This window comes from Manis pentadactyla, assembly GCF_030020395.1.
Source record: "Manis pentadactyla isolate mManPen7 chromosome 15 unlocalized genomic scaffold, mManPen7.hap1 SUPER_15_unloc_1, whole genome shotgun sequence".
Lineage (NCBI taxonomy): Eukaryota > Metazoa > Chordata > Mammalia > Pholidota > Manidae > Manis > Manis pentadactyla.
The window spans coordinates 2938358-2959109 of NW_026644588.1; the positions used below are offsets into that span (position 1 = coordinate 2938358).

The window sequence follows — 20752 nt, forward strand, 5'->3', positions numbered from 1 at the left end:
AATAAATAAAATAGAAACAGCTCCCCCCCAGTTCCCCCTAGAACCCCACCGAGTTGGGCATTGCCTGAACCCCAGCACTTCAGGGCAAGGCCAGGCTTGTTGTGTCCCCCCTCCCTACATACTCTTTGGGCCCTATTTACAGATTCACAGTTGGGGGGCAGGGAAGGGGGGTGGAGGGGGCTCCCCTCCCTCCCCAGCCCCCTGGGGTCAGGGCAGAGGAGTCCCATTGGTGGCCAGGAGCTTCTTGTCCTTAGGGGGGCCTCGGCGGGGAGAGCCAGTCAGCTCTGGGTCTGGGCGGCCGGGTGGGGGCTGTAGGCTTCGGGGTGGGGTGCCGGCAGGCCGGGTCTGGGCCCCATTCTTCTCATCTGTAGGGGATGAAGCAGTTTGGCCTCAGTTACCCCACGGTTGCTAAACCCCAGGGAACGTGCTCCACAGTGAGGCCAAAGCCTCCATCAAGGAGTGGAAGCCAGGGGACATGCTGCCAGGGGGCACCCAGCACTGGACCTGGCAGCCCTATGGGGAGTGTGTCCTGGGTTCCTCCAATCCTGTGGCTTTGGGCCTTGGGCCGGGTGGGTCCAGGGGAGACTGGCCGGCTGACCTCAGGAGACATGCTCAGACTGGCCATGACACTATGTGCTAAGGGACAGCTTGTCTCAGCACCAGGTAAGCTGTGCGTCCCCCAGGTCACGGCCAGAGGGCTGCCCTTATCTTCTACTACTCTGGCTGTTTCGGGGAATGCCCCTTGGCAGTGGGGCCCAGGGGAGCCCACATCGGGTTGTCCTTGGCCCACCCGGTTGGGCCTGCCTGACTCCCCTAGTCCAGGAGACTACATTGGTGGCCAGGGGCCATCCAGCAGTTTCTATAGGGTGGGAAACAGTACTGGAGGTCCCTTGGCAGGGACCAGCCCCCAACACAGTCTGCCAGAAGCCATAGCAACCCTTAAGTCTCCCCTATTTTGGACCAGACTCAGGTTGCCCCCTGCCCATTCACCATTGTAAGATGGAGGTCCTGGGTCCCTGTGGGTCTTACATTTTGAGGGTCTGCCCTTTTGGGAACCCTGGTTGCTAAGGCCAGTTTTCCTTGGCAACCGGGTCTAGAAAGGTTCAGGGGGCCAAACTTGCATCCTGGTTGCCCTGGGCAACAAGGCCCAGGGGCCCCTAACAGAACAGGTTTCTCCACCTGCCTCCAACACGTTCAGGTGGTAACTCCCCACTGAGGGTCCGACCTGGGCACTGCAGGATGTTTCCTGGCATCCTTGGCCTCCAGCCCACCGGATGCCAGTAGTCTCCCCGGCTCCCCACACCTGGATGTCAGCCCAGCCACCGTGTGGGACCTCTGGTCCCCAGGACTGAATGATCGTCAATGGGCCTTGTTTGAGCCACTGAGTTTAGGGTTGTTTCCATGGCCAGGGGAATGAATACAGGTGAAATGGGCCCCCCGTGGAGAAGCACTGCTCCCAGCAAGAGCACCTTGGGGCTCGGGGCTCTCCGGTGACAAGCTACCCTGGCTCCGATCCACACTCCTGGGGGCTGGTGAGCCTGCTTCCTTTCAGGGAGAGGGGCGCCCTGTCTCAGCAATGAGGCTGAGAAGGAACCCTTTGCTTAGCAATTTTGGTTACTCCAGTTGCTAGGGCAGGTGAACCTCAGCAACAAAGCCTGCCAAGGGGCTGTCCCTGGGTGCTAGGGAATTCTGCTCCCTGACAACCAGGGCTGGTGGGACGAGGAGGGGCCAGCCCACAAGCACAGACCATCACACTCCCTGTGAACCCTGGTTATGACAGTGGTTGGGTGGTGCCCGCATCCTTGAGTCAGCCCCAACTTCTGAGCATCTGCGGACCAGCTGTCTTGGTTTGAGTTCTGAAAGTCTGCACCCTGGGAACCTCTCAGTCCCGAGCACAAGGACAGCTGGTCACATTCCTCTAGGACACCGTTCCAGAGGCTCTGCTAGCAGAAAGTCCCACTACCCCCAACACGGAGACCTGCTGCCCTCTTGGGGACCCTTGGAGGCCGCCGCCCTGGCAGGGAGGCCGTTTCAGGCGCAGGATGGCCTGATGCCTAAGGAGCTCAGGCCCCAGCCTCTCTCGGAACCTGCTTACAGCACTGCAGGTAAGGCTCCACACAGCATGCGGGCCTTGCTTCCCTGCGGCTGAAGCCTTGCCTACCAATCAAAGCCCTGCAGCACGTGGTCACTAGGATGTTCCCCCGCCTGTGGCATGGAAGAGGGCGACAGTGCCACACCCCGCAGGCCCCCACCTGCCAGGGCCTGCACGGAGGGCTGGTCATGAGTGCTCAGCAGCTGTGCCTGGATGGTCTCCACCACACGCTTGAATCGACGGCTGGGACCTGCAAGGTGCGGGGAAACAAACTCACTTGGGCTCAGGGCCACCCTGCGGAACCTCCCTCCACCCAGCAAAGGCTCTCCTCCTCTTGGTCTCAGTTACCAACCCCCCTCCACCCCCCACGGGCCAGGCATCCATTCCAGGTTAGCAAATGGGGCTATGAAAAGTTTGACTTAAATAAAATAACAATGGGTATTGTTTTCTGTTCAAACAGGTTCTATTGCTTGTTAGTTTCTAGTTGAAGGCAGAAATAATTGGGAGGGAGAAAAATCTTAAAACTGAGAAAGTCCTGCATATTAACACTTAAGTGAAAAAAAAGAAAATGCCCTAATTCACTGTGGTGATGTAATGCCCCAGTGTCCCTAGCAGCCTGGCTTACAGATGCTGGGAGCAAGCTCATCTCCCACCTGTGACATCTTAAGACTGGTGGCAAGGACCACAACCGTCCCTCATTATTCACACTTTTGCTGTCAAAGGCTGCTAGGAAACATCGAGTATAGTGCAAGTAAATAATGGGTGCAAAGCACTTGGAATGTCCTAAATATCCATTAGATGTTGACAACAGAAAAGGGAAGGAGGGATGTGGGGTGCCAGTGAAGACGGTCTAAACACCGCCCCGTGGAGCACCATCTCCTCTTTCTGTATGCTGCTGCCTGGAGGGAGACTTACCAGAGATGAGAGTGAAGGTGACAGAATAGATGCCACCACCACCACTGCCATCTCGTCGCGGGGAGGGCTCTGGACCTTCAGAGGAGCTGATGTCCACCTGGAAGCGGACAGGCTTCTGGAAGACGGAGGGGCCGCCGCTGGCCTTGTACTCGGCCCTGAAGCTGGTCTGTGACAGCACACTGTGACTCAGGCTGGGTATCTGAGACAGGTGGGGGACAAGAGAAGGGGTGACTCCAGTGACCTGAGCCCAGGGAATGGATAACCAACATTACTACCATCTCTGCCCAAGGAACTATGGGTCCCACCAGCCACTGGGGGAAAGACTACCAGAAAAGGCCTATGGGAGGCCTGCTGCCTGCCGGGACTTGTAGTTTTCTCTGTCCAACTATGCACCAGGTATCAGGAGTGGCTGACAACTGAATCCCAATGTAGTGAGGACTCTCATACCCAGGGACCAGCTCCTGGCTCCAGGACCACATGATGCAAACTTCTCCCACCCTCCACAGACACAGCTGTCTCAGAATCCGGGAGTCCCATCAGCCCTTGGGGCAGAGGACCATGGACCAGTGGGGAGCCCGGGAGTTCACCGGCAAAAGTGATCCTTCTGCCAATCTCAGACCTGGAGGCGGGGGAAGGGCAACTCACCAATCCTCTGGACACTGATTGTCGTTTGGGATCCTATTTCACCACTCACAGACTCCAGGGCACAATAAACATCTGCCTCCCTGCCTACAGTGACCAGCCCCAACTCTGGAGAGAACTACAGATCGCGCGAGCCCCAGGAGGAGGTCAGGCCAGAGCAAAGGTGGCCAACCCCAGGGGCTGCGGGGAGTGCAGGCCGGTGGCCAACGCACGTGGCGACCCAGGCCGCTCACCGACAGGAAGGCATGGACAATGTCCGCTTTGATGCTGCTGAGAGGTTTGTCCTTCAGCACAAGGAATATTTGCTCTTCTTTGTCTAAGGAGATGAAGTTCCCGAACCAGGAGCGTTTGGCCAACCTGAGCGGGAGGGCGTGGTTGGAGGCGTGTCAGGACGGGGCTTAGGTATGAATCCTCCCTCCATCCCCTCTTCCCTCCAGTCAGACTCACTCTGGGGAGGACTCCGGGGTCAAACTGGACATCTCCTCAGCGGTGGGGACTGGGGGGTAGGGAGAGGAGCGCATGGTCAACGCCTGTTTGTCACCCTGGTTGGTATCCATCACCCAGGGCAGCAGTCGCCTCCAATCAGGGGCTCCAGATACCACTGCCAGCTCACCTCTCGGTGGCTGACCCCCGAACGGCAGGTGGCCTGATGCCCCTTCTTTTCTCAGGATGTCGTCACCCCACCCGCCTCCCGCCGCCCCCGCCAGGTCAATCCGGGGGGCGGGGCTAGGCTTGCTAGCCGTGAGCCAATGGAAAGGGGAGCCAGAGCACCAAGGGGACGTGTCCTCCAAAGGCTCCTCCTCCAGGGTTGAGGCCCCACGCCGGCATCTCGGTCCCCACCCCGTCTTCTCATGGGATGTAGGAATCCAAACCCCTAGCCCCTTCCTCCCTTGGGACCGTTATTAGCCCCCAGCCCCATCTCCACATCAGGGCTCAGGAGTCCGCCCCCAGCTCCTGCACCCCCAGGGACTCCGTACCCTGCATCTTGCGCCGGTGAAAGCGAGGGGAGCCCAGGAAGCTGTTGCGGATGGAGTTGAGTCGACTCCGCCAGGCAGCTCCCCCGACACCGCCGCCGGGGCTGGGGGGCGGCGTTGTCCCCGGGGTCCCGGTGGGGCTGGCTCGGGGCGTGTGCAGGGGCGAGTGCAACGGGGTCCCCCCAGAGGAGCGCGGGGAGCCTGGGGGGCCGGGCAGGGGCGTGGAGCGGGCACTGGGGGGTGGAGGCTGCTCCCCGGCGCCCCCACCCCTGGGGCCCCGAGAAGGCAGCGTCTGCGTTTTGGAAGTCGGGGAGCCCCCGCCCCGAGCCTCATCTCCAGCCCCGGGTTCTGGTGAGAAGGAAAAGACCGGACTCTGCGGAGGAGGGGAGCCGGGTGAGAGGGTGGATTACAGCTCCCCGGAGGCTGTAGGAGCACGGCTCGCGCACACCCGCACGTAGGCGGCCCCGATGCATGCTGGAGCTTGTAGTCCACCCCCCCCCCCAAACCCGCTGTCGGGCGCAGGGGCTTATTCTGCCATGCTCACCCCTGCAGACCCAGCACGGTGGCTGGTCCACAGGAAGCGCTCCATTAGCTTTTCTTAAATAAATCGGTGACCCCCTAAAGACACACTAAGACCCCATTGTGCTGAGGGGAAGGGGCCCCCTGCACTAAGATACTTAGGAGGCCTTGGGTCTTGGCCCTTCAGGGACAAGGAGGCAATGTCTCAAGACATCACAGAACTGCAGTCTCTGCTGCTCAGTCTTTGCGCCAGTGTCTTCACCCCATTGCCCTTCTCAATGCCCTGGGGATCCAGCCTTACCCTTGGGCTGCTCAGAGGGCTGGAGGACAGACCAGTGGAGGCTCCGCTGACACTACGGGATCTGTTTCCAGAAAAGAGTTTTTAAAGTCAGGTGAGTGGGTTTCCAAAAGGCCAGATGTCCCCTCCCTTTGGCACTCCTTCCCGACGGGGACACGAGGCCCAGGCAGGAGAGAGGACTTGTTCTAGTCACACAGCAACACTTAAGTGTGGCTGGTCTCCAAAAGTGAACTCGCTTCCCGCCAGGTCTGCGCATCCTGTTGGGGGCACAGGGGCTCCCACCTCTGGCTGTGCTGGGCCATCTCCAGGGCTCGTCGAGTGGGCACCGGGGAGCCACCTCCCCCCGCATCCGTGATGCTCAGGACTTCCATGGACTTCCGCTCTGGCCGCCTCTTCCCGTGACGGCTGAGCATGGGGGAATCCACACGCTTCCGAGGCGGGTCTGAGGGCCGAGAGGTTCAGCCCAGTCAAAACAGGGATTTGCCCAGCTGTGCAGGGCACTCGTACAGATGGGGACACTGAGGCCCAGAGTGAAGAGGGGTTTTGATAGAGGTCGCTGAACAAGTCAGGGAGTCTAAACCCAGGGGCTCAGGGCCTACACCCCCCACTCTCCTGGGAATCCGGGGTCTGCACTCCCGGCCCTGCCTTCTCACCAACGTCATTCCGGGGAGGCAGGTCCTGGTCCTCACAGCTGGGATACCGCTCCTTCCGATCCAAAAGCAGATAATATATCATCTTTTCTTGGTTCTCTCTATACGGGGGTGAAGTGGGCATAAGATCAGGGTCAGAGGTCAGGTCCCGGAGGCGGTCGCATTCCCTCGTTGCGGCTGTGGCTCTCACGGTCTCTGTCCCCCAGTATCTGTCTATAGCTCCATTTTTCTAGGTATCAATATGGTTGGTTCTTTCGTCTCCGTGTACATCTCACCTTCACTTTACTCAATTAACAATAGTGCCTAAGCACTTACTATATACTTAAGTACTAACATGAAGCACCAGCTAAGTCTGTCCAAGCATCTAAGATTTCAGCACCTTCTTTTCCCGCTGGTCCTACCGCTCCCTTGCGGTTCCTCCGGGAACAGCTGCAGGAAGGAGCTTTAAGCCACGCCCCATCTAGCGGGCTGGGCGCCACCTGCCGGCTGTCTGTGGAGCTCCCACGTGTGCGTGGCACGTGTGTGTTCGCTCCACCTGGGTGGTTGTGTGTGTGTGTGTGTGTGTGTGTGTGTGTGAACCCGCTCCACCTGGGCGGTGTGTGTATGTGTGTGTGTGTGTGTGTGTGTGTGAACCCGCTCCACCTGGGCGGTGTGTGTGTGTGTGTGTGTGTGTGTGTGAACCCGCTCCACCTGGGCGGTGTGTGTGTGTGTGTGTGTGTGTGTGTGTGTGTGTTCGCTCCACCTGGGCAGTGTGTGTGTGTGTGTGTGTGTGTGTGTGAGAACCCGCTCCACCTGGGCGGTGTGTGTGTGTGTGTGTGTGTGTGTGTGTGTGTCTGTGTGTGAACCCGCTCCACCTGGGCGGTGTGTGTGTGTGTGTGTGTGTGTGTGTGTGTGTGTGTGTGTGAACCCGCTCCACCTGGGCGGTGTGTGTGTGTGTGTGTGTGTGTGTGTGTGTGTGTGTGTGTGAACCCGCTCCACCTGGGCGGTGTGTGTGTGTGTGTGTGTGTGTTCGCTCCACCTGGGTGGTGTGTGTGTGTGTGTGTGTGTGTGTTCGCTCCACCTGGGCGGTGTGTGTGTGTGTGTGTGTGTGTGTGTGTTGGGGTGGGGGTCTTACTCCTCGCTGCGCAGCTCTCGGTGCAGCCTCTCGCGGTCCCTGAAGCAGCCCAATGAAGCCATACTCTCCAGGACGTCGGGGTCCAGCTCTCCGTTTGATGGCAGACTCCGCATGGCCACCCGGCGGCCTGGAGCTGGCTCCAGGCATGGGTCCGGCTCGTGTTTCCCGCCCCTGGGAAAGAGGAGAAACATGGGGAACCCAGGACTCAGGGTTCGCGGGCCCTAGCCCTCCACTTGTGTTCTCCTACCCCAGGACCCAGAAATCTGAATCCCTAGCCTTCCTCACTCAGGAACCTCGGCATCCCGCCACGTAGCTGGCGCTCCAGCTTTGGGGACCCTTGATAGTTGGGCCCCTCTGCCCTCCTCCCCCAGGTACCCAGGTGCATACTCACAGGTACCAGGGATGTTTCTGAATTTGCTCCAGCTGTGAGGAGGGACGGTCATAGAGAATTATGAGTGAGGTTGTTAAACACAGTAGGCCGCAATTAAAGTTGATGGGGTGGCCTTGAGGCTCCCTAACAGTGCCCCCTGCCCCGCAACTAGGGTCAGGATGACAGCTTGTCTCCACCTAGTGGTAGCTGAGCGCGAAGCTCCGCGCAAGCGCAGTCCTCCTACTCTGGACCCGCTCGCCACATTTTTCCGCAAGCACAGTGACATCCTGCCCGCTCTGCACGGCCACCGGAGGGCCAGTCCGCGCATGCGCCCTCCGGTGGGTTGAGGGCCCCTTTGGAGTGGCCCTTTGGGCTGGATCCCAGGCTGTGGCTCCGCCAGCAGCCCCCTGCTAGCCTCATCCTAGCTACTGACGGGCAGGTCCTGGAAATCCTCATGATTCCCCTAAGGATGCTGGCCTCATCACCCACCGTCTCCCCATCCCAGTCCCCCCAACTCACACTGAGCCTTTTCTCGGGCTCCACTTCGATCATCCCCCTCAGGAGGCTCTGGCAATCTGGAGGGATGAAGTGGGGCATATGGAAGACACCCCGTTTCACCTTCTCGAGCAGCTGGCGGAGGTTGTCATCATCAAAGGGCAGAGCCCCCTGTGCAAGAAATAACAGGACCCCTTACACAGAGCTTAGGATTTATCAGGCGAGAGTCTATAGTGCTTCACACGCATTGACACTTTTAGTCCTCACCACAAGCACAGGAGATAGGGAACGTTATTGTCCCACAGACGCAGAAATTGAGGAACACGCAGCCCAGCAATTTTCCCAAGTCCGCCTAGCTCATAAGTGGGCAAAGAAGGAATTTGACGGTGGGCCGCCAGACTCAAGGGCTTAAACTGGGGTTGCTGCTTGGAGGATGTACTTTAATGACAGGTTACTCCCCAGACCAGTTTCGGGAGGGGTAATCTTCATTTCTTCATTAAAGGTGAGCATCTGTTATGGTCAGGATGTAGTGGTGAACAAAACAAGCCTTTGCCCTGCTACAGCTCCCACCCCAGAGTGGGACACAGAGATGAGCAAGCAAACATTAACAGCTATGTAACAATGGAGAGGTTGAGGGGACGTTGGAGCCTGCAGAAATCTGGGAGTGTAGTGGGCCGAACGGTGTCCCCTCAAATGTGTATCCACCTGGAACTTCAGAATGCAACCTTATGTAGAAATAGGGTCTCTGAAGATGAAATCCGTTGAGAATCTGGAGATGAAATCATCCAGGACTTAGGGGGTCCTAAATCCAATAACTGGTGTCCTTAGACAAAGAATGAGGACACGGAGAAGAAAGGCATGGAGATGGAGGCAGAGACTGGGGCAATGTAGCTACAAGCTGAGAAGTGCCCCCGAGGTAAGCAGGTCACAAGGGCAGGAAGCACCCTGCTACGAGTGTGGGTGCTGGTGTCAGCTGCCTTACTCAGAATCTTTGCTCTGCTGTTTGGAGCAGCATGACCTGGGGCAAGTCCCACCACTTCTCTGAAAATGGTGATAGGGGGAAAGAGCCCCCACCTCCCAGGACTGCATCAGGGTGAGATGGCTTAACTCCCCGCCAGCCACATGGTAAGGTACAGCTGAGTCATCCATTGATTGGTACGTGTTCAACAACTAGTCACGCCCCTACTGTCTCCCAGGTTCTGATCTGGCCAACAGGGACAGAGCAGGGACAAAACCAGATCCCGTCCCCATGGAGAAGCTCTGCCAGAACAGTGCCTGGGACACAGCGATTACTAAGCAACCATTGTTGAATGAGTAGTGGGGAAGGCAGACAACACACAACGGGATACATCGTATGAGACAGTCAGGATGCCTGTGGTGAGCAAACAGAGCAGGGCACGCTGGTAAAGTGAGCCGGGAACCGGGTTTCAGCTAGGGAGCCTGGAAGGGGGTCTTGGAGGAGACGACACTGATCAAGTCTGGCAGGGGGTGGCAGTGTGAGCGTCTGAGGACTTTTCGAGGCATTCCAAGCATCTGGTTGACCCTGGTACCAGAGGCCTGTGCACCGAGAACTCAGGGTGTGGGTGGGGGAGAGAGGGAGAGGCACCTGCGCGCTGGCCGGCGGCCAGGCCGCCTGTGTGTGTGGCTTCCGGCTGGCTGCTGCTCTGGCCACTGGGTCTCCACTTCCCCTCACGTGAAATGGAGATAATGGTCCTCAGAGGCCCATGGTGTGGATTTAAAATAGCAGTAATAATAATAGCAGTCCAGCCAATTCTCGTTATTCGCGGTTGTTATGGTCTGTTTACAAAGTCACCGCGAACACTGAATTAGTGAATTAGCCAGTTCGCAACCCACGGCTCCTACAGGAAACACAGGCTCCCGCGAGCCTCCGATCGCATTTTCGTCAACCCATCAATACACAGCTTTTTTTACTGCGCGTTCCTGTCTAAAGACCCCGTTACGGACCGCACGAGTGTGTCCTCTCAGAATCCCTAACCCCCGGTGGGATGGGCTTTGGACTTGCGGCCTTTGGGAGTGGACCTTTGGATGAGGTCTGGAGGGTGGGGCCCCACGACGGGGGCGGGTCCTCCCGAGGGGGCGGAGCCTAAGGCAGGGTCGACCGGCGAGAGCGCCCCGCGGGAAAGCATCTCCGCGCAGGCCCGGAAGCGGGCTGTCGCCCCACCCAGGGTCGGCGGCGCCTGGGTCTTGGACTCCCGGCCTCCAGAACTGCGAGAAATACGAGTTTATCCCCCCGTCTGTGGTAGTGTCGTTACGGCGGCCTCAGCTAAGACAGACCTCCAATTTAATACGCGTAGTGTGCCTCCGTTCACATGGAACTCGGGGCCAACGGCGCTAACACCCGCTTGAATGAAGCTTCTCTAACGTGTTTTCTCGGTGAGGCACAGCACAGGCTTCCCGCGCTTAGGAACACGAGGCAGTATTGCAGCACTCCGCGTGGGGACCATTTTAAACAGTGAAATCACCAACAAAAAAGCACAAAGGAGCAAAAAACGTGGTACTCAACACACCACAAAGGGGTACTTGTTTTTAAGATGAGAGCCGAATCGGGGGAGAAAAAAAAAAAAAAGCAGAGAGCCGCCTTGTTCGACCTCAGCTGGGAATGCGCGCAACTCAAAAGTTTCTCCACTCTGTGCACATCGGAAAATGGCTTCAAATGCTCCAAGGGTACTGATTTTTAGGTTATTGGTAACTAGCGATCAGGCAAATTCGCAAATACAGAGTCAACAAATGGTGAGGACCAGCTGTAATATAAATAATAAACCACTACTACCGCTAGGTAGCGAGCACAGCCCAAAGGGCTTGATGTGCAACTTTCTAGCCAAAGTCTGGCAATGCCGGGTGCTGTAATGAGCCCCCGTGTGCAGATGAGGAAACAGGCCTGTGGAGGGAAAGCGCCTTGCTTGCTCAAGGTGGTGGAGCAGGGACGTGAACACGTCGGGGTGGGCCCAGAACTTCCTCCACCACATTTTGCAAACAGGCTAAGGTCTGGAGTGCTTTTACTGGCCTCCCTGCTCTGGGGCTGTGTGCCCTGTGAAGGCCATGCTGTTTGTCCTCATTCCCTGTACCATACAGCCTACCCAGTCACATAACCTAGTGGGGTCAAGGGAACAGACAACAACCCCAGGTCTGTCATTCAACAGCTGTGCACCCCTGGGCCAGTCATATTCCCTCTCTGGTTTTGTTGAGACAATTGCACGGGATCACATGCTTGGAACAGTGCCCGGCACACAGTGAACCCCTAGTTTATTCAAGCTACACTGTTTATTGAGGGCTTACATTGTGCCAATGCTGGGGCCAACAAAATAACACACTCAGAGACAACAGCCCTGGACCCAGGCCCTGACCTCTGGGAGCTTATGGTGTAGAAGGGCAGGGAGATGCCACTCAAGCAATTGCACAGTTAAACGCAGTGACAGCCCATAGTTGCCAGGAAGGAGAGAGCCTGCCCGGGGGTCTGACCTCATGAAGGGACAGAGGAGGGGACAGGAGAGGCTTCCTGGAGGAATGACAACTTGGCTAAGAGCTAAAAGTTTAGGTATTACCCAGGAGAGCAACAAGGCTGGTAGGGATGGAGGAGTGTTCCAGGGAGGGAGAAGAGCAAGTGCAAAGGCCCTGTGGGAGAGGGGCTGGGCTGCTGTCCTCATCCTGGTTATACGGCTTATTACAATGTTGCAATACCTTGAATCAGTGGGCAGACAGCTACTGTCCCAAGCCTTCCGCCTCCTGGCTGCCTCTTCCCTTTCCCAGAAGATGTCACCCTTCAGTTCTGCCCCTGATGGTTAGCTCCGGGCACAAAGGGGGATTCTCCAGGGTGTTGGTCTATTGGTTCCTAAACCCCACCTGCCTGATACCAGTTAAAAATCTGGGGGATGTTCTTAATGTTCTGTGCTCCCACCTGGCAGGAATGTTCTAGAAACAGGGTGGGAAAAGTGAGGTGCGCCTTACCACAAGCAGGGCGAAGAGGATGACTCCACAGCTCCACATATCTGCCCGCCGGCCATCGTACTTCTCCCCCTGTGAGGGAGAAGGCCCAGACATGGCATCGGTCCGCTGCCATGGTCCCACTGCCCCCTCCCCTCCACCGCGCCTCGCTCACCTTAATCACCTCTGGACACGCATAGTGGGGTGACCTGGGGAAGAGAGGTGGTGTGAGTCTCTGGCCAGCCTCCCACCCTCCCCAGGCTCAGAGGCGCCTACTCACCCACAGCTGGTCTCCAGGAGGCTGTCCCCCACTTGCAGGGATGCCATGCCAAAGTCTGCGATGCGGATGTTGTTTTTCTCATCCAAAAGGAGATTCTCGGGCTTCAGGTCTCTGTGGCTGAGACACCAGGTGGGGCTCAGGCCTCAGCCCCATCGGCTGTGTCCCCAGGGGGACACTTCAGGAAGCTCTTTGCTACGGTCTGTTCCAAACAGGTTCCAACGAAGACTGTACCTTCCTGTGCCTGTCCCCAGGCGTCACCCGTTACCAGCTCCGGTGAATCTTCCCTCCCCATGATCCTATATGCTCTCTTCTCCCCTACCTGCCCCAGATTATTTTGTAGGGACCCAGGTGTCACCTGGGATTCCAGGCCTACATGCAAGAGCTAAAATTATACAACTTCTAGAAGAAAAATGTAGGAGGAAATCTTAGAGACCATGAGGTGGGCAAAGATTTCCTAAACAGGACAAAAAAAACATGAACTGTAAAAGAAAATAAGTCAATATATTAAGTCCCTTTATCCACAAATATTCAAATATGGACAAAGTGAGATGCTTTGAGCTAAGCAGGGGTGATACTGAGCTGGCTCTAAAAATATTTAAATATCCCCATTCTGAATTAAAAAATATTTCCACCCCAAGTCCGTCCCTGGTCCCTCCCTCAGGAACCCACTACAGGCCACACTCCTCAAGTCCTAAGGGTTCATGTCTATGGGGAGGTGAGGCCCGAGTGTTCTAGTTTCCATTGCAAGTGGTCAGGAATGGGGTCAGATTTGCTGTTAAATATGTTGACTGTAGCCCCCTAGAGGTCAGTGTTTTGTTTTGTAATATATATATTTTAACTGAAGTATAGTTGATGTTAGGTCAGTGTTTTTAACGTCAGGGTTTTGACTCTTTCTTGTCAACTGGGAGGTGCTGACAATTTAATGGGGCTGCCTTTTTATCACCAAGCTTTACCACCAAGTCTGAGCCCCTCCACCACCCTGATCCCCACCCCATCTCTAATCCCCATCCTAGATAGGGAGGTGTGCAAACAGATGAGGCCGAAAGACTGGCTGAAGCCATCCATTTGGCACCTTAATTAATCATAAAATGCTGCATATTTATTATCTTGTTTTGAGAGCATACAATGGAGAAAGGATGATCTTTTCCTATGAATGTTCATATGCAAAAGAACAAACCTTGACCCTTACCTTATACCATATGCAAAAATTAATTTGAAATGGATTCCAGGCCTATATGCAAGAGCTAAAACTATACAACTTCTAGAAGAAAAATGTAGGGGGAAATCTTAGAGACCATGAGGTGGGCAAAGATTTCCTAAACAGGACAAAAAAAACATGAACTGTGAAAGAAAATAAGTCAATATATTTTGAGTTTATCAAAACTGAAAACTTTTGCTTTTCACAGGACAGTGTTATAAAAAGAAAAAGCATGTCACAGAGGAAATATTTGAAAAGTATACATTTGATAAAAGATTTGTTCTTAGAGTAAATAACTCTCAGGAGTTATCCCTAGAGTTATCTCTTGTTCCTATAATAAAGAACTCTTACGGCTCAGTAATAAAAAGGCAACTCAATTAAAAGTGGGTAAAGGATCTGAATAAACATTTCTCCACAGAAGATATACAAATGACCAATAAACACAGGAAAAGATGTCCTACATCATTAGCTATCAGGGAAATGTAAATCAAAACCACAGTGAGATCCCACTTCACACCAACCATGAACGTCAGATAACAACAAATGCTGGCGAGGATGTACAGAGACTGGAACCCACAGACTGCGGGAGGAATGCTGACTGGTGCAGCCACTGGAAAAATGCTCTGGCACTTCCTCTAAAAGCTAAAACAGAGTTCCCTTTACCTCCCAATTCCACTCCTAAGTGTGTACCCACGAGAACTGAAAACATGGGTACATACAAACTTGCACGTGAATGTTCATATGTCAACATTATTCATAATAACCCAAAATGAGAAACAACTGAAATATCTATCAACTGGTAAATGGATAAACAAACGATGGCATGTCCATACAATGGAATATTATTCAGTCATGAAAAGGATGCTACAAGATGGGTGAACCTTGGAAACATTATGTTCAGTGAAAGAAGCCAGTCACAAAAAAGACCACATATGATTCTATTTATATGAAATATCCAGGAAAATAAGTCCATAGAGACAGAAAACAGATTAGTGGCCAGGGACTGGGGGCAGGGGAGCGGGAGAGGAGACTACTTAATGGGTACGGGTGATGACCTGGGGGCAATACTATGTTCTAAAATTATACCATAGTGATACACACCCCTGGGAATATACTAAAAACTATGGAGTTGTATATTTTAAAAGGGTGACTCTTCTGCTGTATGAGTTATATCTCAATTTCTAAAATAGAGACACAGGATTTGTTTGGAGGCTGCCCTGCACTGGTTTCCCATAAGCCTGCCATGGGCTCCCAACAGCCCTCCCTGGGGGCTGTGCTGTCCTGGCCTCCCCTCGCGCATCCCCTCACCAGATGGAGTAGCTGTGGCAGAAGTCCAGCGCCGACACAATCTGGCGGAAGAACTTCCGGGCCTCCTTGGGGGTCAGTCTCCCCTTCTTTACCAGGTAGTCAAACAGTTCACCTCCAGAGACATGCTCCAGAACCAGGTACCTGGGGGACAGGGAGGGGGCAGAGGGCTGGAAGGGACATGCGGAGGACCAAAGAGCCTGGTCCCCCTCCAAGAGCCTCCGACCCCAGCAGAAGACTTCAGTCCCACTGGCCCTGGAGGCAGAGAACCCCAATTCCCATGCGTCCTTGGGAGGAGGAAATTCCAAATCCCATCAGTTTCTGGGAGGCTGGAACTTAAGCAGCAGAGACTCCCAGGTCAACTACAGGGGTCAACATTTTTACTTATAGTTGTCCTCATGAGATGAGGCAATTCCATTAGTCATGTGGGGCCAGAGATCCCAATTCCAATAGGCTGCCGGAAATAAAATCCCCTATATCCATCAGCCTCTGGGAGACCAACATTCTCATTCTTATCAGTTTCTGGGATGCAGATAATGGAATTCTCATCTATTCTTAGGCAATGGCATTCAATGTATGCTCCAACTCAACTGTCAACACCTGTGGGGTAAAGACTACAACTCCCAGCACACCCTGGGATGTGAAGCCCCTCCCACCCCCACCATTCCCATCAGTCCCTGGGGGAAGATACTCCAATTCCCGTTAGTCCCTGAGAGGAAGGGACCCTGATTTCCATCAGCCTCTGGGAAGCTGAAATTCCATTCCCATCAGTCCTAGGCAGCGGAGACTCCACATTAACTTCAGGAGTATTAATATTGACTCCTAGTTGTGTCAGGAGATGAGGAGACTCCATTAGCACCTGGAGGATAGTCACCCCCAATTCTCATAGGACCCTGGGAAATAAAGATGCCCCTATTCCCATTAGCCCTTGGAAAGCCAAGCCTTTCATTCCCATAAGCCTCTAAGATGGGGAAACCTGAGTTCTCATTAATTCTTGCAAAAACTGCAGTGTGCACCAATCTAAGTCAACTTCTTCGAGGTAAAAGACTACAACTCTCATCAGCTGAGAGTTAAAAGATTCCAACTCCCATAAGCCTCTGGGACACAGAAACGCCTAATTCCTGGCAGCCGCCTGCAGTCTAAAGACTCCAACTCCTGGCAGCCCCTGGGAAATAAAGCTCAATTTCTGCGAGCATTTGGAAGGCTGAGCACACACTCTCGTGGGCCCCCCACTCCCCACACAGATGGTGGGGGGCAGGGTGACAGCTCCACTGGTGGGGTGACAACGCTCCCTCCCAGCACACCTGGGGACGCCTGAGGACTGCAATTCCCATGAGCACCTGCGCCAGACCACTTCAGCCTGGGAAACCCGCCCCAGCATCTGACAGATGTCCAGTCAGTTCATCCAGAGGACCATGAGGTTGGGGCAGGGGGCTGTCCCCTCTCTCGCTGCCCAGCCCAGCTGTCCCTTGGGTCACCAGAGGCCAGACAAAGGCCTACTGTCTGGAGCCCAGACAGCTGGACCCCCCACCCCCATCTTCCTGGGGGGTAATTGACTTTGAGATACAGACTCAGAACTCCTAAGAAGGCCCATTGTTGGGGTGTCCAGTCACAGCACCCAGAGTTGTGTTGGGGGTGAAGTGGGGCCTCCAATGAGCCAGAGTGAGCCTTTGGCAGGGGTAGGATTCACCAGCCTGGGGCTTTGCTAGGCCCCATTGCCTGAACAAATGGGAGGGATCTGTCCTTAGCGAGTTGGGTCTGGCTGAGGGCATCCAGATTATTCCACACGAATGTTCCCTGGGGCAGGGGAGGGATCAGCCTCTGCCCCACTGAGGAGGCCTCAGGCTTGGCAGTCCTGCTGCTGAGGCACATTCGACCCTAGCATCACGCCAGGTCAGTGTGGGAACGAGGACTGTGTGTATGTGTGGGGGGTGCCTGTGCAGCAGAGAAGGGACTGGAACTTCAGTGGCCCAGCCAAGAGAGCTCAGGTTTCCCCAGGTCCCTACAGATCCCACCCCAGGAACTGCGGGAGGTTGTGTTGTGGGGGTCTGGGTGTCTATAAATACCTACAAATATTTCTTGTTCTCGTAGACGTCGTGGAGCTTGAGGACATGCGGGTGTTCAATGAGCTTCAGGATGGCGATCTCCCGCTCCACCTGGGGGTCAGAGGCAGGGTGGACACAGGAATGGAGGTCAGCATGGCCTCCCCGAGCTCCAAAGCGCCCCCTTCCCCTAGCATGCACTCACCTTCATCAGCACCGACTCAGACAGCTTCTCCCGGTTCACGATCTTGATGGCGACTTTCTGGCCCGTGATGCAGTGGACCCCGAGTTTAACCAGCCCTGGGGGAGCAGGGTTGAACATGTGGGGTGTGCTCCCAGGGCACTCTCCCCCACTCTAAGGGCTCCTAAGCCCCTGCTGCCCCCCCCATTTCCTCCTCTTCCCCCTGCTGGCTGAATCACCTTTACCTGAACTCCCAGGAGCCCAGAGCCACCATTCCCACAACTTGCAATTCTCTCCCTGCTCCACTGACGGGCTCTGTTCCTTTCCTTCTGACTGTCCGTCGCTCACCTTCCCTGCTCAGCCGCCCTGATCCTCACCCGATTCTATGTCCTTCCAGTGAGCCCCTGTAAGTTCCCGTCTCCACACAGGCCTTCCTCCCTGTGTCTCCCCCAAGCTGTCGACCTCTCTCTGAACTCATCACTTTCCTGAATTCTCTGCCTTTTAATCTTCTGAGGACTCTTGTCTCCCAAGAAATACAATCTCACATTTGTGCCTTCCCCAGACCATCCTCCACCTCTTCCTAAACCCTGACCTCTGGATCCACTCCTTTAGTCTGCTTTTCATAGCAGCTGTAGCTGGGAGCATGCAACGCCCACGGGTGTGCCCACTCCCCAGGGGTAAGCCCCAAAGCCACAGACCAGGAGTCTAGGCCCCCAGCCCCTCCTCCCTCTGACTGGAATCCAGACCCATGGCCCCTTCTTCCCCATAACTCAGGAATTCAGGTCAGCGGACACCTTCAAACTCTTGCCACTAGGGTGGGGGTCTGGCCCTCTCCCCGCCGCCCCCCCACACTCTGGCCCTCAGTTTCATAGACCCTAGATCCCCCGCAGGAGCCCCGGCCCAGGACACTTGTGTGCGGCTCCTGCCTCACACCCACCCACCCCCCACTTGGCAGGAAAGAGGCACTGCTGCTGGCCAGCGCTTAGCAACAGCAAGGGTTTATCCCCCATTCCAAGCCACTCCTGGGCATCTGCCTTTCTGCCCCTCCATTCCTGGTCCCCACACTGAGCCAGCAGGCTGAGAAGAGGGGGAATGCTGTGTGCAGACCTCCCTACCCAGACTCACTCCCACTCTCACCCGCAGGCCTGCCGGTGCCTAGGAAAGCGGCTCCCTGGGCGCACCCCCATCCCAGCACCTCGCCCCAGCCTGCGGCTGTACTGCAGCAAAAGTGCTCGGGGTCCCAGTGCTGGCTGGCCTCCCTTCCCCACTGTGGGCCGCGAGCCCCTGCAGCCTCCGCCCCAAAGAGGTGCGAGTCTTTGCGCCCCAGCCCCTCCCCACAGGAGTCCAAGCCCCCAGCCCCTCCTCCCCGGGACCCCAGAGACTCAGCCCTCGACCCCTCCATCCTGGGCACCCAGCAGTCTGGATCCCAAGTCCCTTCTCTGGGAGGGACCCAGGGGTTGGGGCCACCAGCCGCTGCCCTCTGAGGACCCAGGAGTCCCGCCCTCGGCCCCCCAGCACTCCCTGCCCCTGCCCCAGGTGTCCCCTCCCTGGCTCACCTGTCTGTCCTTTGCCCAGCGTCTTCTCCAGCCGATAGGGGCCCACATATTGGGCGTGCTGGGGTGGGTGTGGGTGTGGGTGCGGGAGGTGGTAGGCGGGGGAGCCCCCGCCCCCCTCCTTGGCCCCAGACGACATGGTGCCCTTGGTCCCGGCCCGACCGGTCCCCCGGCCGCCCCCCCTGCGGCCGGTCGCCCCGTCCCTCCGGTGGGGGCCGGTGACCGCTCCGTCCCGGCCCCCCCGGCTGCCCCCCACCTCTCCGGGGGTCCCCAGGGGGCTGGGCTGGGCCCCCCAGTCGGCGGGCCGCGGAGCTGGGGGAGGGGGGGCTGGCCCGGGGGGGTCAGGCCCCGGGAGTCAGCATGGCCCGGGGGGGCTGCGCAGCCCCCCCTCCCCAGCCCGTCCCTGGCCGGGCCCCCCCTTCCTGCGCCCCTCCCCGCCGGGGGGGTCTGAGGTGCAGGCCGGCGGATGCTGCTGGCCGAGGTCCCCCCCGCCCCCCCACGCGCCCTCTCTCCTCCGCCTCCTCCTCTCCACCTCCCCCCGCCACCTCGTCCTTTCTCTCCGGCACGCTGACATCACCATCCGGGGACTCCGGGCCCTTCCCCAAAGTTAACCCTTTCGGGGGTGGGGTGGGGGGGCAGGCCTGGGCGCCGGAGGGACGGAGAGGAGGCGGGGGGATGCAGGGAGGGATTCGGGGATGCGGAGGGGAGAATGCAGGGAGAGATGGAGTTACACAAAGGAGACGAGTCTGGCAAGGACACGGGGAGAGGCAGATGGCAGAGATGGGGACGTCCGGGCACAGGGCTGGGCCGGGAGGAGACAGGAGGGGAAGCGGGACGGACAGCAGGGGAGGCAGAGACAGCGGGATGGGCAGACAGTGGACGAAAAGCCCAGGGAGAGCGGAGACGGGGAGCGGGCAGAGGGACGGGGGAGAGGTGGTGATGAGACAGCGGGGAGGCTGAGGGGACGGAGGGACAGAGATGGCGCGGAGGAAGGGAGAAGGGACGGGGCCAGAGGGAAAGGCAGAGGTGCGGCACGGGGAGGGGGGCACACAGGAGGGCGGAGGGCAAAGGGCAGGAGGAGAGCGGGAGACGGAGATGGGAAGGGGCAAGGTGCGAGGGAAAAACGGACAGGTGGAGGGACGGACGGGGAAACGGCTGGAGGGAGACAAGAGATGGAGAAGGAGAGAGCGAGAGGGGGAGACACGAAGGGGTAGAGGCGGGGACCACAGACCCTGGAGGGGCACACACGGGTGGAGGGCCAGCTGCTGGGCGAGATGGGGGAGACTGGAGAAGGGGGGAGACAGGCAGCGAGCGGGGAAGAACTGGGGGAGTTGCTGGCTGAAGCCTCATCTCTGTGTCCTCAGGCCCCCAAGCCCGCCAGCCCTGGCTTCGATCCCCACTAGCCTCAGGGCCCCATATCCACCCACGGCCCAGGGTGGGTGTTGTCAGATCATCTTGGGTCCAAACCTCCCTTTAGACCCTCACTGCCCCTACAGAGAAACTTCCAGAACCCCCTGACATCCCTGCATATTCTCTGTGCTCACCAGAGTCCCCTCAATCTTCATGTGGCCCCAATATAATCATGTGTCCCCACTATAGCACATCCATGCCTTTGGACTCAGCTAGAACTCTGTGTCATCCAGGACTCTCCTGCATCAGACACCCATTCAACTCTCAAGCGGCCTACAGAGGGTACCCATCAGCCGCGTGATCCTCCTTCATCTCGTGAACCCTTACCGAGTACCAAACGGTGAAGGGACAGCAATAAACCAAATCGGGTGTCATGCCCCTCACCGCAAGCGAGGCTGGTGGTAAAGAAGATGAATAGGAGACATAGTTCAGCTTGGGAGTAGCGGTTGGGTCTACAGAGGAGCCTAGCAGAGAGCGGGGCAGGTTGAGTGGGGTGTGATTTCCGAGACGTACCCAGGGAATCGACATGGAGGGAAAACGATGGTTTTCCAGGCGCCTTCCAGGCAGGGGCAGCAAGTCAAAGGCCCTGCGAATGGAACATGCCTCGTGTTTTGTGGAAACACTGAAGGGGCCGCCGCGGCTGGAGCGGGGTGAGCGAGGCATGAGTGAGAAGGAATCCAGTGAGGAGGCAGATCATATGGGTGGGATCTGCTTAGGAGTAGGGGCAACACATCCTGGTTCACGCATGGTAGGTATTCTGTCATTATTAACA

The 20752-nt window shown here is 56.8% G+C and overlaps 1 protein-coding gene across 2 annotated transcripts; it reads right to left on the minus strand.

The window, feature by feature from the left end:
* Window positions 1–34: 34 nt before the first annotated feature.
* Window positions 35–18845, minus strand: BRSK1 (BR serine/threonine kinase 1). 2 transcript variants are annotated; one of them, XM_036909214.2, is made up of 19 exons: window positions 18574–18845; window positions 17042–17136; window positions 16865–16950; window positions 14798–14938; window positions 12292–12408; window positions 12187–12220; window positions 12036–12104; window positions 8094–8240; window positions 7596–7627; window positions 7205–7375; window positions 6094–6191; window positions 5723–5882; window positions 5444–5504; window positions 4627–4996; window positions 4097–4145; window positions 3883–4006; window positions 3008–3206; window positions 2253–2342; window positions 35–365 (listed from the first exon to the last, which is right to left on the minus strand). In XM_036909214.2, exons 1-19 carry the CDS (start codon window positions 18707–18709, stop codon window positions 208–210), a joined length of 2337 nt encoding a protein of 778 aa, XP_036765109.1. In that variant the 5' UTR covers window positions 18710–18845; the 3' UTR covers window positions 35–207. The 2 variants fall into 2 exon arrangements, with proteins under 2 accessions (XP_036765109.1, XP_036765110.1); XM_036909215.2 differs by having other exon boundaries at window positions 16861–16950; window positions 18574–18612.
* Window positions 18846–20752: the final 1907 nt, after the last annotated feature.